The sequence below is a fragment of the Prionailurus viverrinus genome, chromosome F2 (assembly GCF_022837055.1).
Source record: "Prionailurus viverrinus isolate Anna chromosome F2, UM_Priviv_1.0, whole genome shotgun sequence".
Taxonomy (NCBI): Eukaryota; Metazoa; Chordata; class Mammalia; order Carnivora; family Felidae; genus Prionailurus; species Prionailurus viverrinus.
This window is the reverse complement of record NC_062578.1, coordinates 28,936,590-28,956,604: the sequence shown is the minus strand read 5'-3', so window position 1 is coordinate 28,956,604 and position 20,015 is coordinate 28,936,590. Positions and strand designations below refer to the sequence as shown.

Here is a 20,015-nt window from a genome sequence, read left to right as displayed (position 1 = left end):
AGCCCAGCGCTACCACTGCTAATATATTTGACTTCGTGGATGGGTGACATTAGGGGTGGGGAGCTGGGTTGCTAATTCCTTGTTTTGCCAAGTCATTAAAATCAACCAACATAAAGCCACCATCTTTTATAAGTGTGGGATTTCTTTTTAAATGTTTATTTACCCATTCTGAGAGAGAGAGAGAGAGAGAGAGAGAGAGAGAGAGAGAGAGAGAGAAAACAGGGGAGGGGCAGAGAGAGAGGGAGAGAGAATCCCTAGCAGAGCCTGATGCAGGGCTCGATCTCACAAATTGTGAGGTCATGACCTGACCCTAAATCAAGAGTTGGACACCCAACCCACTGAGCCATCCAGGTGCCCCATAAGTGTGAGGTTTTTAACACCCCTCTACACCTTCCCAAATCAGGAAGAACATTATCTCAGGGTAAAGGACATTACTTTTAAGTTCAGTTTCAAGAAAACATTTTTTTTTTTTTCCTCCTCTGCCTCAGGCAAGTGAAAATGTTGATTTAGTCTGGAGTTGTCCTAGTATGTAGAGGAACCTGCTATTCCTTGAGTAAAAAAAATGTGGTTCTGTATTAGGTTTTCCTAGTTTGTCATGCTGGTAATGTGCTCTCAGTAGTGATCACTGGACATGGGGGTGGTCCTGTAATGTGCAGTTTTCCGGAAGGAGAAAAATTCTTAGGATTCTTACAGTCACCCATTCCCACTCTTGGAGCACTCACAAAAAATGCTGTGTGCCAGGCATTGAGCTAGGTTCTAGATAAAAAGAAGAGGAAGGGGTTCTTGCATTTCAGCGGCTCCCTGATAGTCCTGCTGCTTCTATAGCATGCAGACTGCTTTCCCACAAAAATGTGCTCAGACTTTTAAGGTGACAGCTGCATGTGTGCTCAGAGGTCCCTTGCCATCAAAATCTGACGTTGGTCACTCTGCCTACAAGCTGTGCTTAGACAAAGCTGCTATCATATCTTGGAGCTTCTTGGGAACATCTCGTTTTAAAGCCAAGGAACCCTTTCTATGGTAAGGATACCTGAACGTCTCTTACCTACTTTTGTGCTTTTCTTCTTTGGGATGTGAAAACACCCGATCAATGATGACAAAATATGCGCGGATTTTAACAGCAGGGCTCCCCAGGTGTAGAGTGATCCTTCTCCTCTAAGAGTACCTCAGCAGAACCTGAGACACTTGTGCATTTTGAACCTCATGTGGTGTGTGGAAACAAATTAAGAAATAACCCACAGAGTAACCCATTACAGTGTTAATTCTTTCCAGACATCTAAGATTTAAGGGGCTTACTAGGTTTTAAATAGATACGGTGCTTTATTAGTCTTTTGTTTTGTTTTGTTTTGTTTTTCCTGTTACAACTTAATTGGGTAAGGTGTTGAAGGGATTGGGATGACCTAGAAAAATGGAAAACCCTTGGGTTTGGTTGAAATGGGCACTGAACGCCATGATAAAGGCAGTCCAACAACCTCCAGGGTTTATTTCAGTGAATCTAAGAGAAAAGGTATTTTAAAGAAAGAGGGGTGGGCTCTGAGCGGTGTGTGCATCCCATGAACTTCCCCCCAGGGAGACCCCTGTCCTGAAAATTCATAAATATTTAATATAAGAGGAGGCATCTGATGCTTTTTCTAGTGCTAAAGGCCTTGCTGCAGTTACTATGGAGAAGCTGTGTGACAGAGACACTGCAGGTCCTTCAGGAAGAGGGGTGGGAGCAGGTCATTTAACCTCAGCTTGAAGAGCCGTGTTGGTTCTGATGCGTATTGATCAGTTTCTTTGTGGTCTCCTATATTGTAAAGTGTCTACCATTTTTACCTGTTCAGAATTTTTTTTAAAGTACTGTATTATTTTAGCTGGAATTTGGCGCCCTATTGCAGAATCCTAGCCTTGTATGTTGGTAAAATTAAGATGTCGTGCATTTACTAATTATTTGTAATGTTATCATGGTATTCTTCATAGTAGAAAGAAGGACAAAATATTACAGGAAACATTTGCCTGACAAGGGTCACTTTCATTTGAAGAAGCGTCATGACCTGTTTGGTTCTGACTGTTCCTTGAAATTTTTTCTTTAAAGCTGATGACAGAATTTGCCATATATAACTGAAATTTTGGAATGTTTTCCATGGATTTCACATTACAAATTAGTCTACAAAATAAACTGTGACTTCTGTGATGGTTCAAAAATTTAATCTGGGGGTGCCCGGGGGGCTCAGTTGATTAAACATCAGTCAGACTCTTGATTTTGGCTCGGGTCATGATCTCACGGTGCGTGAATTCAAGCCTCGCGTGGGGCTCTGCACTGACAGGAGCCTGCTTGGGATTCTCTCTCTCTGCCCCTACCCCACTCTTTCTCACTCTCTCAAAATCAGTAAAAACTTAGAAACATTAAAACTTTAATCTGTATATTTCACAAATGTTATGAGAGCATAAATAACATTTTTGGAAAAGCGTTTTCTGCTTTGGTGCCTAATATGGTGGAATGTACTAGAATCTTAATAAACATTTAATACATGTGCTTCATGTTGAAAATTGGACTATCCCAATTCTTAGTAGGTTTTCTTAATTCTTACATATTCTTAGACCCCAGAGTATAGGTTTTTGTGATACCTGTAAGTTCTAGAAATGAAAATTTCTTTTTTTTTAAGTTTATTTATTAATTTGAGAGAGCAAGAGAGTGAGTGTGAGGGAAAGTGCATGGGAGTGTCCAAGAAGTGGATGCTTTTCTTCTTTGGTCTTACGGTTCCTGAATGTGGAATCAAGATGCAAACCTGGATCAGTCTGATTGCCAGGTTCATGCTCTGTGACCCCTACCATCAGCTGCTGGAAGCCATTGCACCTGACTTTGGAGGGTGTTATTCTACTGATTCCTCAACCACCTGCTGCACTTACTTCCTCTGTGAATGTGTGAACACAGTGTTTCTATGCATTATGTCTCCTTCCCCACTCTCTTCTGCTGGGGCTACCAGGGAAATGCAGAGGTAGGGAAAGGAAGGAAGAATTGAGTTCAGCCCAGGACCAGTCTCTGTCTGTTTCTCTTTTTCCAGTTCTCCCCATTTTCCAAATGTGGTCCCTGACTACAGCGGGCCTCTCCCCAGTTAATCAGGTCTTTATTACTCAGGATCAGCCTAACCCTAACTAATGTCTGGCAATAGCATCACTTCCTAGTTTTTTCTGTATGCAGGTGTGGGATGGCTGAGGATCCTTAACTTGAATAGGCCAGACTGCTGAAGAGACGATTGAGACCTGATCTGTGGTTTAGAGAGCTAATGGCTTGTGTGGGATGCAGGTCTGTGAACTTTCACTGCTACGTAAGACCGACTCATCTCACTGTGAAAGTGACTCACACAATTAGAATTAAGGGAAAAGAGTAGGTGATTCTGTTGAAGGGAGAATCTAAAGCATTTTCATAAAAGATAAACTCCACTGAATCTCAGCCTTGGGAATTTTGATAGGTGAGCCCAGGAAAGAAAATTCCAGATAAAAGTGGTATAGAGATTGCCTTACGTATGGTAACAAATTCATGTGAATTTTTTTGTTGCCTCATATGTTATCCTAAAACATGGCAACTTGAAAAAACCAAACATTGGGGCACCTGGGTGGCTCAGTTGGTTGAGTGTCTGACTCTGGATTTTGGCTCAGGTCATGATCTCACGGTTCGTGGGCTTGAGTCCTGCATTGGGCTCTGTGCTGACAGGGCAGAGCCTGCTTGGGATTCTCTCTCTCCCTCTCTCTCTGCCCCCCCCCCCCCCACGCATGTGTGCACATGCATATTCTCTCTCTCTCAATAAATAAATAAACATTAAAAAAACCCCAAACATTTATTACCTTACACAGTTTCTGAAGATCAGAAGTCTGAGACTTGCTAGCTACATAGTTCTGGCTCGGGGTGTCTCATGAGTTTGCAGTAAAGCTGTTGGCTGGAGAGTTAGGTACCTCAAAGCTTGACTTGGGTAGTCTTTGGTAGGAGGTATCCATTTCTTACTCCGTGGACCTTTTCATAAGGCTACCAGTGACCTGGTTTTCCTCAGAGTAAATGATCCTACAGAGAGAGAACCCAAGAGCTGTATTTTATTGGTCCTACAGACTGTCCCTGGTACACTACCAGCAATCATTGAAGCCATCTTGGAGGCCATCTTGTAGATCACCATAGAGACGATCTGGTGTGTAATGTGTTCCAGCCTCCGTACCTGAAACTGAGGCAATGAGGAATGATACCTGGGAGGTGAAGTTGATGTCGATATGGCATAAGTTGCATGAGATTAATGTGATGTAGAATTAACCTTCAAACAGCTTATTCTATAGGGGAGTTATATTTTGTACATAAGTGTGATTCCAGGTGGAAAGCAAAATGCATACAGAGGTATGAATTACAAACACAAGAGTTCAGAGGTTACCTCTAGCGGGGGAGCAGAGTCAGATTTGGAGGGGACGTGGTGTTTGTGTTTAAAGGTAATGGTCCGAGTGTTGCTCACATTGAAATGAGGTGGTGTGGACTTATAATACTTTGGACTGCTGTTAACTTCTTTCTCAATTGGTTTATTCTTCCTACCAGGATGACAGAACCTATAATGAATACTGTATTTTAAGGTTAAATTTGAAGTAACTTCACTAGTTGGTTTGATAGTGTTGACCCTTCCAACTTTTTTCTGTTATTGAGCAAGAATTGATGATGGTAGAAATGTTTAATTTCCTATAGTGTACTAACCATTTTATTTATGTCGTATAAAATTTGTTACCATATGTGACCAGTGCATATAAATATATAGTAACTGTGGGGAATTGTATTTGTGCGTGTGTGTGTGTGTGTGTGTGTGTGTGTGTGTATCTGACTGAGCATCAGTGTTATGTGTCCTGCACTGTGGTTGTTTTCTGTAGCCATAGGGAAGACGTCACCATTGTTACCCACAATAGATTACTTTTCTGAATTCATTAATCTCTTTAAGGCCGTTAAAGGCTTAGTGACTAATGAGCAAACCCAGTAAATACTGCCTTATGTCTGAAAAAAGAGTTAATGTTCCTGGAAAAAGCGAGCTGTTTTTTCTGGTTAACCAGGTGGAGCCCGGTGTTCCCAATGGTTCAGGCTATAATAAGCCCTTCGTGAGTAAGAAACGATGTTATTCTGGAGACAACTGTTAAGTAATTAGACTTTTACCTCGTTTTAATTAAAAATTTCTAACTTTAACCTATCTTCCCAACCATTGAGCAAGGCACAGGCACTTCTTGTCAGTCAGGGTCTATTACTGACTTTGAGGGTGGCCTCGGGAGAACCTAGGACTTGGGCTTTAGAGAGGGCTCACGGTCTCCACATTAAACAAAGGACATTTACATAGGCCATTGAACCAATGTCTGTATGTCACAGCTGGACCAGTGCTAACAAAATCTCCAGGGCCTTGGCATATAACAAAGGGCTGTTTTGTTGTGTGGAGAGCATAAATAGCTTCTTTCTTTTTTCTTTTTTTTTTCTTAGGCAGATATGAAATTGGAATTGCTTAATGGTAACACACAGCCTGCTCATTGAACCGTTTGTGCTCTTCTCCCGTGATAGAATAGTGGAGAAAGCGTGGGTCCAGGAAAAAGACAGAGGGTCAAAGAGCTGGGCTGGGGGACCTGCCTAGGTGACTGTGTGGGTCAGGCATGTGCCCCTGAACTTCAGGCTCCGGCCTGTAAGTGCTCTGTAGGCCTATCTGGAGGTTTGGGAGAATAGAAAAAAAAAGCCACTGTATTTGAGTACGTTTAAAAGCCATGAGGCGCTATCCAAATACAAACCACTCTTTACTGTTGCTTGTTATTTTAATAGTTGTGCTGAATTTTTTTCCCCAAGGGAAAACTTTACCTCTGTCCTTTAAACTGCATAGGTCCAACAGTGGGTAATTATTAACTATATTAATCTTGATCACATACTGTACAGTCTTTGGACATCATGAGCGCTTTGTAATTTTAAATGTTCTAAGAGTTGACAAGTCTGGAACTCTGACAAATTGTTTTATTTTTTTCACAAAAACACTACTCTAGACGCTAGTGGGTATTCTTTCAGGGGTAATGAGAAGTTCTAAAATTAGATTGTAATGACGGTTTCACAATTGTGAATATGCGAAAAATGTTAAAAAGCGTGGTTTTTATCGTGTGTGAATTAGGTGTCAGTAAAGCTATCTTAGTTAAAAAAGCAAAACCCTGTCCTCAATGTTATCTACGAAAATCCTGTCATTTCCCCCCACCCCACCCCCACCCCCCAGGGTCCAGGACATACCGTGCATTTGTTCCGCACTTACTTACAGGTGACTGAATGAACGATGTAGTTGAAAGCATCCAAGTAGCACAGTGAGATGAGAGTAGAAATGGGGGCTTCAGTGGTGGGGGTGAAACCAGGGGGTGAGCCCTGCAGGGAGGGGTTGGTTGGTAGTTGGGGGGATTTGTGTCAAGATCTGGCAGTGCTGGCAGTTTGTGAGGCCTGGCTCTGGAGGGAAGAAGAAGACGCCCCACAAACAAGTGAGGATCTGGGTGGGAAGAGCCACAAATAATCTTGGGTGCGGCCTAGATATGTCTTCTGCGTGAAGTTGGGAATGCTGGTATTTTGTGGTCCACGTTCTGGTTACCTTGGCCTTCTAAATCAGGAAACCCTGTGATGACAGAGTGGGCTTAAGGTCAGAGGGTGGCTGCATTTTGGGAAAGTTGGGGAGAGGGGGATTCAGGGAGCCGCAAATTCTTAATTGTCAAGAGTGTCTGTGACCTTGAGTAGCAAGGTAGAATGCCCGATCAGGTAATCGGACTAACAAAAGCCAAGAAATGAGGTGAGGCAAGAAGGCAGAATCCAGGCCTGGGTCTGGGCAGCTAACAGAGATCTGGTTACAGACTTTGGGAGTGTGGTATTCAGAGACCTTTTGGGCTCATTTTTAGTTTTTTTCACTTGTGTTCTTTTTATTTTTAATAAATTTTGTGGGGGAGTATATTATCAGTTTTCTAGATGCATCTAGTCTTATCTTTGTACAGAATGTATTGAATGCCTTGTCAGATGTATAATCGCACAGCATAAACCACTCTATTTTGTTCTAGCACTTGCAGAAGCTGACTACCAAATCTTGAAAAACCACATTTTGCTCCTCAGAGGGCATTCAAATTCTCTTCCTGTTGGGTTTTATGCAGTAAGATTTCAGACTAAGGTTTCTGTCACTTTTGGTATTGTATTGTCCAAGACAGTCACCTTTTTATAGTCTTCTGAGAAATATTTAAATTCTGAAGGAGTGGGCTAGCCCCTTCCTCAAAAGACAGTGTTAAGTAGCAGTGTAATTAACTACGGTGAGAGTCCTGCTTCTGAGGACTCCTAACCAACTTATTTTTGTATTTATGAAAAATAATACATGCTCAAGGCAAAAAGAATTCAGACAGTACAAAGGGGTACACAGCTAAAATCACATCTCTTCCCCCTTGACTCATTTCCCAGAGACATTTGTTGTACTCAAGCTCCTTGGATGTCCTTTAAGAAATGTCCATGTAGGTAATGTGCATAACCATTTAAAAATCCAAATGGGAACATGTCATACACGCACCTAATATGTATCTTCCTGGATGTTTTCCCTCATCTAACACAAATGGATACATCTTTTTTTTTTTTAAACAGCTTTATTGCGATATAATTTGCAATAAATAATTGCCATATAATGTACCTTGAAATTCACTTGTTTAAAGTGTACGATTGAATTTTTAGTAAACTTACAGAGTTGTGAAACCATCACCACAATCCAGTTTTAGAACATTTCCATTAGCCTCTTTGCAGACACACTTTGCATTCCCACCCCCGGGGCCACCACTAATCTACTTTCCGTCTCTGTAGATTGATTTTACTCTTTTTAACTGCAACCAGTGGTCCATTTTGTGGAAGTATAAAAAAACGTGTTGAAGGTCTCCATCCAAGCAAATGGGGATTTTTTTGCTGATGTTTTATTTTGTTGCTTTCTTACTTCCTTTTGAAAGATTTGACAAGGTTGAAAATTTGCCTTTGAGCCAGACTTGGTACAGATGAGAAGGGAATTTTAGTGAAGGTTGTTTATAGATTTTCCAGTGACTAGCTGTTGGACTGGAAGAATTTTAGGGCCTGGGTGATTATCTACATGTGAATAGAAACCGCCCAAGGTCATCCTCAATTAGGTGGAAGCCCACACAGTAATGTGTGTTTTATGGATGTGAGGGAGTGGAATTAAGTATTTACGCAAAGTTGAGGGGAATTTATTATTATTTTTGTTCGTTTTTGTTTTTACTTAACCTCTAACTAGGAGGATTTCAGGAGTTGCCAAGTGTTCAGGAGTATGTCTTAGGATATATTTTCAAACTATATGGTGGCACCCATTATTGGGTCGTGGATGCTAACCATCTGCTGTTTAAAGAAACGAAGTAGAACAGAACAATACTAAAATGCTGTGCTTACGGGGTGCCTGGGTGGCTCAGTCGGTTAAACATCCGACTTCGGCTCAGGTCATGATCTCACGGTTCGTGAGTTCGAGCCCCGCGTTGGGCTCTGTGCTGACAGCTCAGAGCCTGGAACCTGCTTCAGAATCTGTGTCTCCCTCTCTCTCTACCCCTCCCCTGCTCATCTCTGTCTCTCAATAATAAATAAACGTTAAAAAAATTTTTTTAAATGCTGTGCTTACTGTAATGGTGATCATTGTTTTCTGAAAATTCAGTTTTTTTAAAGTTTATTTATCCAGAGAGAGAGAGAGAGAGAGAGAGAGAGAGAGAGAGAAGAGAGAACTAGTGGTGGAGGGGCAGAGAGAGAGGGACAGAGGATTCGCAGCAGGCTCTGTGCTGAGAACAGAGAGCTGGATGTGACGCTCAAACTCACAAACCGGGAGATCATGACCTGAGCCAAAGTTGGAGGCTTTGACTGAGCCACCCAGGTGCCCCTGAAAATTCAGTTTTAATTGTGAAGTGTGTGTGTGTGTGTGTGTGTGTGTGTGTGTGTGTGTGTGTGGTGTAAACATTAGAAATGTTGAAAAGTCAGTGCCCTAGGAGTTAGGTTCTCAGTCAGGGGAACAAATAGGTTATATTCAGGCTTTCTCTTCATCTGAGCTGTACTAGAACTCTTCCTGGGGGCAGGTAGGATGAGAAGACTAAAGGAGAGCAGTTCATTGAGATAAACATTTGTTGGATATTGGCTGGGAAGGTGAACCACCTGTCTGGGAGAGTGGGAGGTGGAAATGAGAAAGTTCAGGAAAACTTCCTGTGTGACTACTTTTTCTCTGTCAGAATATTGAGTTATTTCCAAAGTTCTAATGAGGAGCCTTTGGATACATTTTAGTCAGTTTATCAACTATTCTATTCTGGCTTTATTTTTAGAACAACGTATATATTTACACTGGGGAGAACTTTAGAATGATTAAATTTGTTGGATCTTGTGTTTGGAAGTAACTTGAAGTTACATACATCCCTGCTGTAATATCTCTGATCGTTCTTCTCCCTACACTTGTCTACATCTGCAGAAGGGGAATTCATTGACTCTGCAGGCATCCCAGTTCTTCTCCAGCTTCTTCATGTTGAGAACCTTCAAGTTTCCTGTGTCTCTGGTTTCTGGACTGGGCAGCTGTATGCTGCCTAACATGTTTCCTCAGAACTTAGGCTAAAAATAACAAATGTTTATCATGTCAAAAATAAGTCAGGGGCACCTGGGTCGCTCAGTTGTTAAGAATATGATGTTGGCTCAGGTCACGATCTCACAGTTTGTGCGTTCGAATCCCACATCAGGTGAGCTAGCACCCCTCTTTGGATGAGCATGAGCCCCACTTTGGGTGAGCTCAAGCTCTGGTTTGGGTGAGCCCTGCTTCTCTCTCTCTCTCTCTCTCTCTCTCTGTCCCTTGTGGAACAGAGAGGGAGGAAAACCATAAGAGACTCTTAATTATAGAGAACAAACTGAGGACTGCTGGAGGGGAGGTCAGTGGGGGGATGGGCTAAATCAGTGATGGGCATTCAGGAGGGCACTTGTTGGGATGAGCACTGGGTGTTATATGTAAGTGCTGAATCACTGAATTCTACTCCTGAAACCAATACTACACTATGTATTAACTAACTTGAATTTAAATAAAATCTTGGAAGGAAAAAAAAAAAAGAATCAATCAGGAGTCTTGGAGCAGCTTATCTGGGTGGCCTGACCTGGGTCTCTTATGAGATGTGTGAGATGCAGTCAAGTTGAGGATTGGGACTGCAGTCATTTGAAGGCTGATTGGACCAAAGGATCCACTTCCAAGATGGCTGACTCAAATGCTTGTTGGAAGGAGGCCTAGGTTCCTGGCTATGTGAACCCCGGCATGGATCTGAGTGTCTTCTTGACAACTCTCTGTGGGATCAAGAGAGACAGAGAGGCGGAAGCCTTTAATGGGTTGTGGTAAGGGCCAAGGGAGAGAATACATGTACGTCACATAACACAGTGCCTGGCACATAGTAAGTATACAGTTAGCAGCCACTATTACTATTCCTGAAATAAATGTGACCATGGATGAGGGTCCATATGTGTCTACCATGTCATCAACTGCATGGAGTACTGTGTATAGGGAAAGAGTTTTTATTTGTGACTTTTTGTATTTGGATGACTTCCCCAATCTAAATTCCAACCGTAGCTTCTAGACCCGTGTCTTTATCTTCTTCTTATGCTGACACAAGGCAACAGAAACTTAAGTCCTCAAAAAAGAAAAGTCATCCTGTTGTCCTTCTTTGCTGTGTTTTAGCTGTCCTTCTCCTCATTGGCTGCATTCCCCCAGATGTACCAACAATATGGGTTCATTTCCTTTTATAAACATCATTGATATCATCAAGTTCTTGGACTCCAGGTGGGAACATTGAGACAGTTTCTACAGGTAATTCATTTACAGCTGAGGAGGTGAAGGGACTAGGGCTAGGTGTAGTATGAGGGATGCAAGGAAGAAATGAGCCCAAAGGAGACTGAAGGAAGGATTCTGTTGAATCGGTAGATGGTACAAAGAAATAAAAAGTATGGAAGTTTTAAGCCTGGAGACTGGAGAAAGTGGTGGTACTATTAATAAGAAGTGAGGAGGAACACAGATGAATAGAGGAAAGAATATATGGTTTTGGAGGGAAGAAGTAAAACTCGGCTTCCATTTTGAATTTGAGGGAAGTTGGTGTCCACAAGGCAGTTATCCATGGATTGCCCGTGGCTAGCCAGAGTGCTCCTCGCAGCCATCCCCGGAACCTCCTGGGGTCAGACCAAGGATGTAAAGTCTTTGTTGGCCAGAGTGTGCCGTACCCTAAGATAACATCTGGAGTGATTCAGGAAGAGGGACCTATAGTTTATGGGAGAAAAGTGAAGGAGACAAACATTGAGCATCAGGGACTGGTGCTTTTAAATGTCTTATTTATTTCTAGTAGCACCTATATAAGGGAAGTGTGTGGTCCTCTCAGTTTTACAAATATAGAAAAAAAGGATCAGAGATATCAGGTGATCTGTCCAAAGTCACGTGGCTAATAGGTGCTACAGCTAAGATTTGAACGTTCTTTTATGAATGAATGAATCTTCTTTTTTCCATGAGCATCAAAGGGCATATGGCCAGTTGAATTGCTAGAATCTGAAAACCATGAAGTAACTCAAAAGCGGCAGGGGACCCCTGGGCACTAGTGACTCAGGGTAACTAATTGCCAAGTTATGTTTTTTTGCCCCTTCTTTTCTTCCAGCCCATCGTGTGTTCCATTGCTAGGGGACTTCCTCACGTGGCACTGTATCTCCTTATCGGCACTGTTCCCTATGTTATTGAAGCAGGAAACCTGTGTTTGTTTCTCTGAATCAGTAGGGAGTGGCGGAGAACAGCAAAAGAATATCTACTTTCAAATCCTATCCATAAAACCTTTCAGTCTTCATTAACTCCCCTTCCCTCTTGGTACCGCTCCCATCCTCCACATGGTATATTGTCAATCCCAGAAGCACTGGGATTGGCCATCGTAGTAGGTCAGTGTGGAGGTAGGTTTTCAGATCACTTGCCCCTAGAAACCTGAATCTTCACAATAGTAGTGGTCAGCATTGATTATTTCAGGAACCAATTATGGAACATGTACCATGCACCTCGTGACTTGCAGACATAGAAAGATTTGATCCTCACAACCATATGAGATAGATTTTAAAAAAAAAAATTTTTTTTAACGTTTATTTATTTTTGAGACAGAGAGAGACACAGCATGAACGGGGGAGGGGCAGAGAGAGAGGGAGACACAGAATCGGAAGCAGGCTCCAGGCTCCGAGCCATCAGCCCAGAGCCCGACGTGGGGCTCGAACTCACGGACCGCGAGATTGTGACCTGAGCTGAAGTCGGATGCTCAACCGACTGAGCCACCCAGGCGCCCCCCATATGAGATAGATTTTTATTCCACTTTTATTCATGAGGAACTTGAGGTTCAGAGAGTTTAAGTTGTAGAATTTAACACATCTAGTAAGTGGTAGAGCTGGGTTAACATTCCTGGTGTTTCTGACCCTACGGCTGTGTTCTTAACCAGGATGCTGAATTGCCTGTTCAAACAAAAGCTCTTCCCAGACAGAAGCTTTTCCCATCTACCTCTGTGCTTGTACCATTTGGTTATAGGTGGTTGCCACATGGAGCGGCCATAAGGATGTGTGGCTGTGACTGGCCACGGAGTACCTTGTCGTTTTGGGTTAAATCTTCCCATAGTTTTCCCTGAGGGATACCTGGTCTCAGGAAAGACTGGCCGTGGCCAAATCTGAGCACTGTTGTATTGGGCTGGAAAAAAAAAAAAAGATGAGCAGTTTAACAGTGGCCCAGGGACTCTTGCTACAAAAGCTATTTGTTGATAGTACCAGCTATTAACTCTGGAAAATTCAGCTGGAGTCTGGCCCAGGAGTAGTAGGAATGGAGGATTTAGGAGACAATCTTTTGTTGACAAAAGAAGAGGATTCTACCTGGATATTAGATAATATCAGATGAGCACTTAAAAGGGAGTCTGTCTTTCTTAGTGTACAAGTTAGTATTTGAGGGCGTATATTGTGCTAGGTGTTCTGCTGTGGTATATGCATACTGTGAGTAACAAAGCAGATTTATCAGAATAATAATTTATTTTCACTTTATTTTATTCTTTTTAAGTTTATTTATTTATTTTGAGAGAGCGAGAACACAAACGGGGGAGGAACAGAGGGAAGGGGAGAGAGAGAGAATCCCAAGCAGGGTCCGCCCTCTCAGTGCAGAGCCTGATGTGATGCTCGAACTCACTGACCGTGAGATCATGACCTGAGCTGAAATCCGGAGTAGGATGCTTGACAGACTGAGCCACCCAGGGGCCCCTATCTAAGTAATAATTTAGGAATACCAAAGAGAAACATAACAGTCAAGTAGAATGGACTCATTGGGCTGGTCAGTCAACTGTTTCCTTTCTGGTAGGAGAGCCATTTGGTTGGATATCTCAGTGAGTCTGCTGAGTCCTACTCATTGTTTCAACACTAAGCTTTCTTCATGGCCTTCCTCTCCATTCTGTTCATACTTTCTCTGTAGGTGATCTTTCCCAGGACTGTGGCTTTAAATACCATTCAGTCACTGACTCTTGAAAATACCACTCTTTTTTTCTCAGCACCTTTAACAATTTCCAGAAGATGCTCTGTATGTGAGGGGGAAGGAAAAGAACAGTAAGTACTTGGGAAAACTCTGGGGGAACTTTTGGGAAAAGTAATTTTTTCTTTCATCCCCCCCTTTCTCTGTTTCTTTCTCTCTTTCTTTGAAAGTTAGCTCTTAAAAACTTTCTTTCTTTCTTTCTTTCTTTCTTTCTTTCTTTCTTTCTTTCTTTCTTTCTTTCTTTCTTTCTTTCTTTCAAGGTAGACTGTAGGCCCAGTGTGAGTCTTGAACTCATGACTCTGAGATCAAGAATCACATATTCTACTGACTGAGCAAGGCACCCTGGTCTCTTTCTTTAAAAAAAAAAAAAAAAAAAAAAAATATATATATATATATATATACACACACACACACACACATACACACACAAACACACACATACACACACACACACACACACACACACACACACACACACACATATATATAATTTTAGCTCTTAGGTTGAAATTTTGAATGTGAAACAGTTTAAACATGTTAAAATGATTCTTTTTTTGGTTAACAGAACCACAGAATCAGATATTTGTTTCCTATCCTTTAATTGATGTGGTAGTGAATTGAAGACTCTTGTTGGGAAGAAAATATTCCCAGTGGATTGGATTAAGATCCAAACTCTATGTTGAGGCAGGCGAGATTCAGCTAGCCTCAATTAGGCATCTCTGAATAGTCCATATGGTTGCTTTGCATTTTAATGTTTAACTCATAGCACAGAATATTACTTCAAGCTGTAAATTTGCGAATTTTTTCTAGTCTCTTGCTTGTGATTTCTAGACTTCATATTGTCCACCTCAAGCCAACAGGGTAACTAAAAATCCTTGCTGTAGGAAAGAAGAATGCTCTGGAAGGAACAGCATGTACAATGTCCTGAAGGTTAGTAACTCTTTGGAAAACTGCTCATCAACCAAGATAATTCGCATGTGAAAAGTGATGGGATTGATACGCAGAAGCCAGAGGGAACTAGGGGGCTGAGGGTCTTCTGTGCCACAGTAAGGAGTAAATGAAAGCCTTTGTAATGCAACGACATAATTTGGCTTTTGTTTGCAACTAAGCATTGCAAAGTGAGTTAGAAATTTTTAAAAGTGGTTTCATGAGCCTGTAATACAGACTTTCTGTGCTTTTCTTTGTGTCAGTTCTTTTCTCATGGTGTCTTTGCCAAACTTGTACAGCCCCATATTCAGTCCTGCCTCTTCTTCCTCTTAGCAGATGCTCTTGTCTCCTCACCCAGATTTGAGCCAGTCAGGTGTGAGCTCCTCAGCTATTTGCCTTTAAAGCTGAATCATTTTCCCTCTTCAGAATATGTGTGAGCCCACCATCCTCTTATCAAAGGTAAACATTTAGAAATTGGGGTTTGAGAGCTATGGGGGAATTGCTGCCACTTCCCACCCAAGGTGAAATCAGCAGTGTAAACAATAGAACATAAATTGTGGTTCCTTAGGGAAAAATAAAGCAACACCATCAAAAACATGAACATAGAATACAAGAGCAAAGAAAAGCTATGAGCGCTTAGATATATCTTAGCCAAAAAATTCCAATGTTGACATTTCTGTTTGGTTGGCATTCTGTTGATAGTGCACAGAATTTGTTCATGTCAGTTTCTTAACAGATTTTGTAATGCTTGTATGTGAATTTCATATAAATTTAGTGGATATATAACTTTTAATATAATTTTAATATAATTAAAATTTTAACATATGCTTTAATGAAACATTTGTTTAATATTTCGTGTCTGGTTTGATTTTTAAAATAATTGCAATTATTTAAAAATTGTTCTCTTTAATTTTAAAGTTCATGTTCTGAGGCAAGCAGGTATGAGTAGTAGGATCAAGAAGTTTTCATTAGTAATAAACTCATGTATATTTAAGGTAAATAGGAGATGAGCATGAGGAAGTGTCAAGCAGGGATCTTACTTATACATGCGAATTATCAAAAATAAGTGAGGGAACATATCAACCAAAATTTACTTGCTAGTTAAACAGGGCATTCAAACAAACCTCAAAGGCTTAAAGTTCTATAAAAGATCCTATAATATATAGTTTTTATACTTGGAATATGACATTACAAAGGATGAAGTCATTCCGGTAGTATTTTGTCCTCCCTTCCTCCCAAAAAATCCAGATGGAAAAATGATCTGGAGAAATTTAGAAAACATGAAAGGGTGAAAAAGTGAATGTCTTAAAAATTATTGCAAATTTTGAGAGAAAATGTAAAACATTCAATAAGTTACTATTTATTCATTTAAGGTAGAAGAAATGGAATGCACTTTTAGTTCACAAGTATTTATTGAAAATGGAATTTAGCATTTTGAGGCATGATATGTCTTTCTGCTGTGCATAAAGGTAAATATTAGGATATTAAAGACAAAAGTCAGAATAAAAGCTAAACGTAAAAAAATTCAGTTTATAAATCTTAAGCTAATACGTACAAAATGAACAAATTTCAGAGGAAATAATAAAGGCTGAAATGTAGAGCATTATAAATGAGATAATTGTTTCTTTGTTTGATACAGTGATATAAGGCAGTCTATAGTACTGTGGCAATTAAATATAAATATAAGCTGGCAATTTGTTTCAGATAAACTTTGACATTTTTAACAGCTCTCTGATTTTCACAAACTCTTATTTAATGAATGTAAAATAACAGAAACAAAAGTCAAACAACACAAAGAAGTAGAAAGTGAAAAGCAAAAGCATCCTTATTTACTTCCCTGATCTTTAGGCCCATTTCTCAGAGAGAACAGCTGTTTATGGTTTAATATTCATCTTTATGTTTTTATATGGTGTATCAGTGTGTGTATATGTGTGTGTGCATGTGCGTGTGCGTGTGCGTGTGTGTGTGTATTTATTTATTTAGAAGTCACAAATGGGACCTGTATTTGTCAGGTTACAAGTTACAACATAACTCCTGTAACAACCTTACAATTTTAGTGGCTTCACATAATAAAAGTTTAATTCTCACTCTCATAATGGTTCAATGTGTGGTGTCTTTGGTTGGGTGGTACTCTTTGGCAGCTTTGTATTAAGTTGGAAACTTGGGAAGCCAGGCTCCTTTCATTTGGTCTCTTTACTCACAGTGGTGGGGATGTGAAAGGGCATCAGAGATCACAAGGCAGGTTTTCCTGGGCCAGGCCTGAAAGTGTCAGGCATTACTTTTGCACACATTCTATTGGCCAGCCTTAGTCACATGCCCCGCATTACTGCAGAGAAGGCTGGGAAATGTAGTCTAGCTATGTGCCCTGGAGGAAGAAGAAATATGATTTGGTAAATAAATAGAAGTATCTGCCATAGAACTTTGCTTTTTCTATTTTAACAACGTTAACATGTTTTCATATTAATATTTATAGCAATCTCACTTTAAAACTGGATTTAGACTGTTCCGTTGTATAGCAGTATCATAGCAGACACAACTTTCCTCCCTCCTTTTATTATTATCAACAGTGCTATAAAGGAATACCCTTGCATATGGTGTAACTCTAGTGGCAGGATAAACTCCTAGATGAAGAATTGTTGCATTATAAGGTCTATGTATTTAACATTTTTATAGATACCATCAAATGCCAGCAAAAAGTTTAACTAGGTTTAAATCTTCAGTAGCAAATTAGAGTGCCTGTTGTCTGACATCCTAATATGATCACATGTTCCTCTTAGAATTTTTCTTTTTCTTGGTGGTTTAAGTGGCTTTTTTTATATGAAGAAAATGAGCCCTTTGGCTGTCACATAGTCCAAATACCTGTCCAATTTGTTATTGGACTTTTGGTTTTGTTTATGGTAGTTGTTTCCAAATAGAAGTTTTAAATCTTCATTAAGCAGTATTTGTCCATCTTTTCTTTTGTGGCTAATGAGTTTTCTGTCATTTTTGAAAGTCCTTTCCACTCCAAGATTAATTTTTTTAAATGAGAAAAAAAATCCACCCATAATTTCTTTTGTAAATGGAAGAAATGCACAATCAAATATTTCTTCCATCTGTAATATTTGAGGAATTATGGAGGTGGGGATCAAGCTTTATGAAAGATTTTTTCCTTAGGGCTAGCACATAGTCCCCAGCAATAATTATTGAATCAGCTGTCATTTCTTTGCTTCTTCAGTTAGCTATCTTGATGGAACCAGTAACTTATCTTTAATTATTGATGACATTCTTTTATTTTTTTTTATATATGAAATTTATTGACAAATTGGTTTCCATACAACACCCAGTGCTCATCCCAAAAGGTGCCCTCCTCAATACCCATCACCCACCCTCCCCTCCCTTTTGATGACATTCTTTTAATGAATTTATTTGTAGTAGATTGAAGTTGATTTGAATGAAATGTGTATTCAGGCCTAGCATGGTTCCATTTTTATTATAGAGAATTTTAGTTCCAGAATTCAAGAAAAGAACCAAGAGCCCTGTATCCATACTGGCATACATATCTTCTGAATTTATAAGTAATTAGATTTTGTGAATAAATGACATTCTGTCAATTTTTTTGTCAATTTCATTTCACAGTTCATGCATTTATGAAATGATTGTCAGATTATCAAAGTATGTGTAAATGAAGTGAATGAGCAGGAGAGATATAATGTATCGAAAATATCTAAGCCAGCATGTTGGAATTGAGAACAAGCAGGTATTGAAATGTTTTAAGTTGTATGAAAAAAGACTCTTTAAATTCATAGTTAGCTGCTGAATCAGGTTAGTTGATAATGTTTTCATTTTTTTTTTAAGTTTTATTTATTTATTTTGAGAGAGAGAATGTGAGTGTTGAGGGGGCAGGCAGACAGAGGGAGAGAGAGAATCCCAAGCAGGCTCTGCACTGTCAGATCGGCAGGAATCATTCCAATAGATCAAATTCTCGATCTCTTGAGCTGTGCCGAGCTCAGGAGTTGGATGCTTAACCAACTGAGCCCCCCAGGGGTTCCTGATAATCGTTTCTAATTGTGAATTTCTTTTATTTAAGATTTCTTTTAATGTGCTGTCTGAAAAGAAAATGTTCTAAAGAATTTAGAAGCAAAATTATAAACCTTTATCTTCAAAAGCAGAAGCATTATTTTATTGTTTCAGCCTGAGAGGAATAATGACTATTTAAAATCCATTTAGGGTAAACTGAGCATGTTTGCAAAAAAACAAGAACCCCCCCCCAAAACTCAAAGGTTTCAAAAATAAAAACAAAGAAAAAACCCCGTTCCCTTTAGAAGAAAAGAGTAAAACCTGAAATAATAATAGATGGTGGCATTTTAGATAGCACATTTTCCCTATCTCAAAATAGTATAAAATTTAGTCTCAAGCTTGGATACTAGTTTGTACTTAGGTTTTCAGAAATTAATTAGTGCAAAATGGAACCAACATCAGAATTACTTCAATGAAACAAAACACGAATGTTAAATGAAGCAAACATCAAACACATAGGAGAATTTTAGACTCTGTAAGTAGGAGTGTGGGCATTTGATTTTATGAGAACTGTGCAGAACTGAGCTTGTCCATGATTGTGTTGCCATATTGATGCTGGCTCTGTTTACTTAGTGTGGCCTTCACGGTACTCCCTATTTCCCCGAGTGAATGTGCCACTTGGTGTGACTGTTTATGAAAGCCAGCCTGGAGTGTTCCTTTCCTTCTGACATACTCATGTGACTAGAGGTAGTGGTTCTGGGATAGGATTTGATAATGAAACTGGTAGAGCCTAGGCCAGCAGTGGTTTTATGTGGAACTTTGCGGGAGAGACTGGTGATGTTTAACATCTTTTTTTTTCAATATTTATTTTTGAGAGAGAGAGAGAGAGAGAGAGAGAGAGAGAGAGAGAGAGAGAGCGCGAGCAAGTGGGGGAGGGGCAGAGAGAGACAGAGGCACAGAATCCGACGCAGGCTCCAGGCTCTGAGCTGTAGCACAGAGCCTGATCTGGGGCTCGAACTCACAAGCTGTGAGATCATGACCTGAGCCGAAGTCAGATGCTTAACCGACTGAGCCACCCAGGCGCCCCACAGCTTATCTTTAAAAGTTTTGTACTTAGGTTGCTGATTGTCATATTTCATATTTAAATTTCAATCATTCAGCAGTCCTTAGGACCTGAAACTAAAATTGGATGTGATACTCATGGTATTGGAATGATGCAATGGAAACGAACACTTACAAAAATACGGTATTTTATTGATTCTAAAATCAGGGTAGCTACCATAGTAGCATCTGAGAGTAGATGAAATGCAGTAATTTTGTTAAAACCCAAAATTTCTTAAAACTTCTGGCTGCTTATTAATCACCACTTAGAAAAAGAAACACCAATATCCTGTCTCCCAACTGCACTGGATTTGTATCTTCATCTTTCCTTGGGGCTCTGTACTCTTCCAGATTCTTGTTCTACTTCAGACTCCCTCTTTCTTGAGTCTTTGTTCTCCCATTCTTCATAAACTGTTATCTCTGAGTCCAGTGGTTCTTAACACAGTT

The 20,015-nt window shown here is 40.1% G+C and overlaps 1 protein-coding gene across 3 annotated transcripts in view; it reads left to right on the top strand.

Annotated features, from left to right (window-relative positions):
* TPD52 (tumor protein D52) overlaps positions 1 to 20,015 on the top strand; it is a 113,393-nt gene that overhangs the window by 24,033 nt on the left and 69,345 nt on the right. The window contains exons 2-5 of one of the 3 annotated variants that reach the window (XM_047842612.1): positions 13,564 to 13,618; positions 14,429 to 14,474; positions 14,808 to 14,930; positions 18,087 to 18,207. The exons of 1 other annotated variant lie outside the window; for it this stretch is intronic. In XM_047842612.1, coding sequence (XP_047698568.1) covers positions 18,142 to 18,207 — 66 coding nt within the window. In that variant the 5' untranslated portion in view covers positions 13,564 to 13,618; positions 14,429 to 14,474; positions 14,808 to 14,930; positions 18,087 to 18,141. Of the gene's footprint in view, positions 1 to 13,563; positions 13,619 to 14,375; positions 14,475 to 14,807; positions 14,931 to 18,086; positions 18,208 to 20,015 lie in introns of all 3 variants that reach the window. One more of the 3 variants, XM_047842611.1, reaches the window with a different exon arrangement.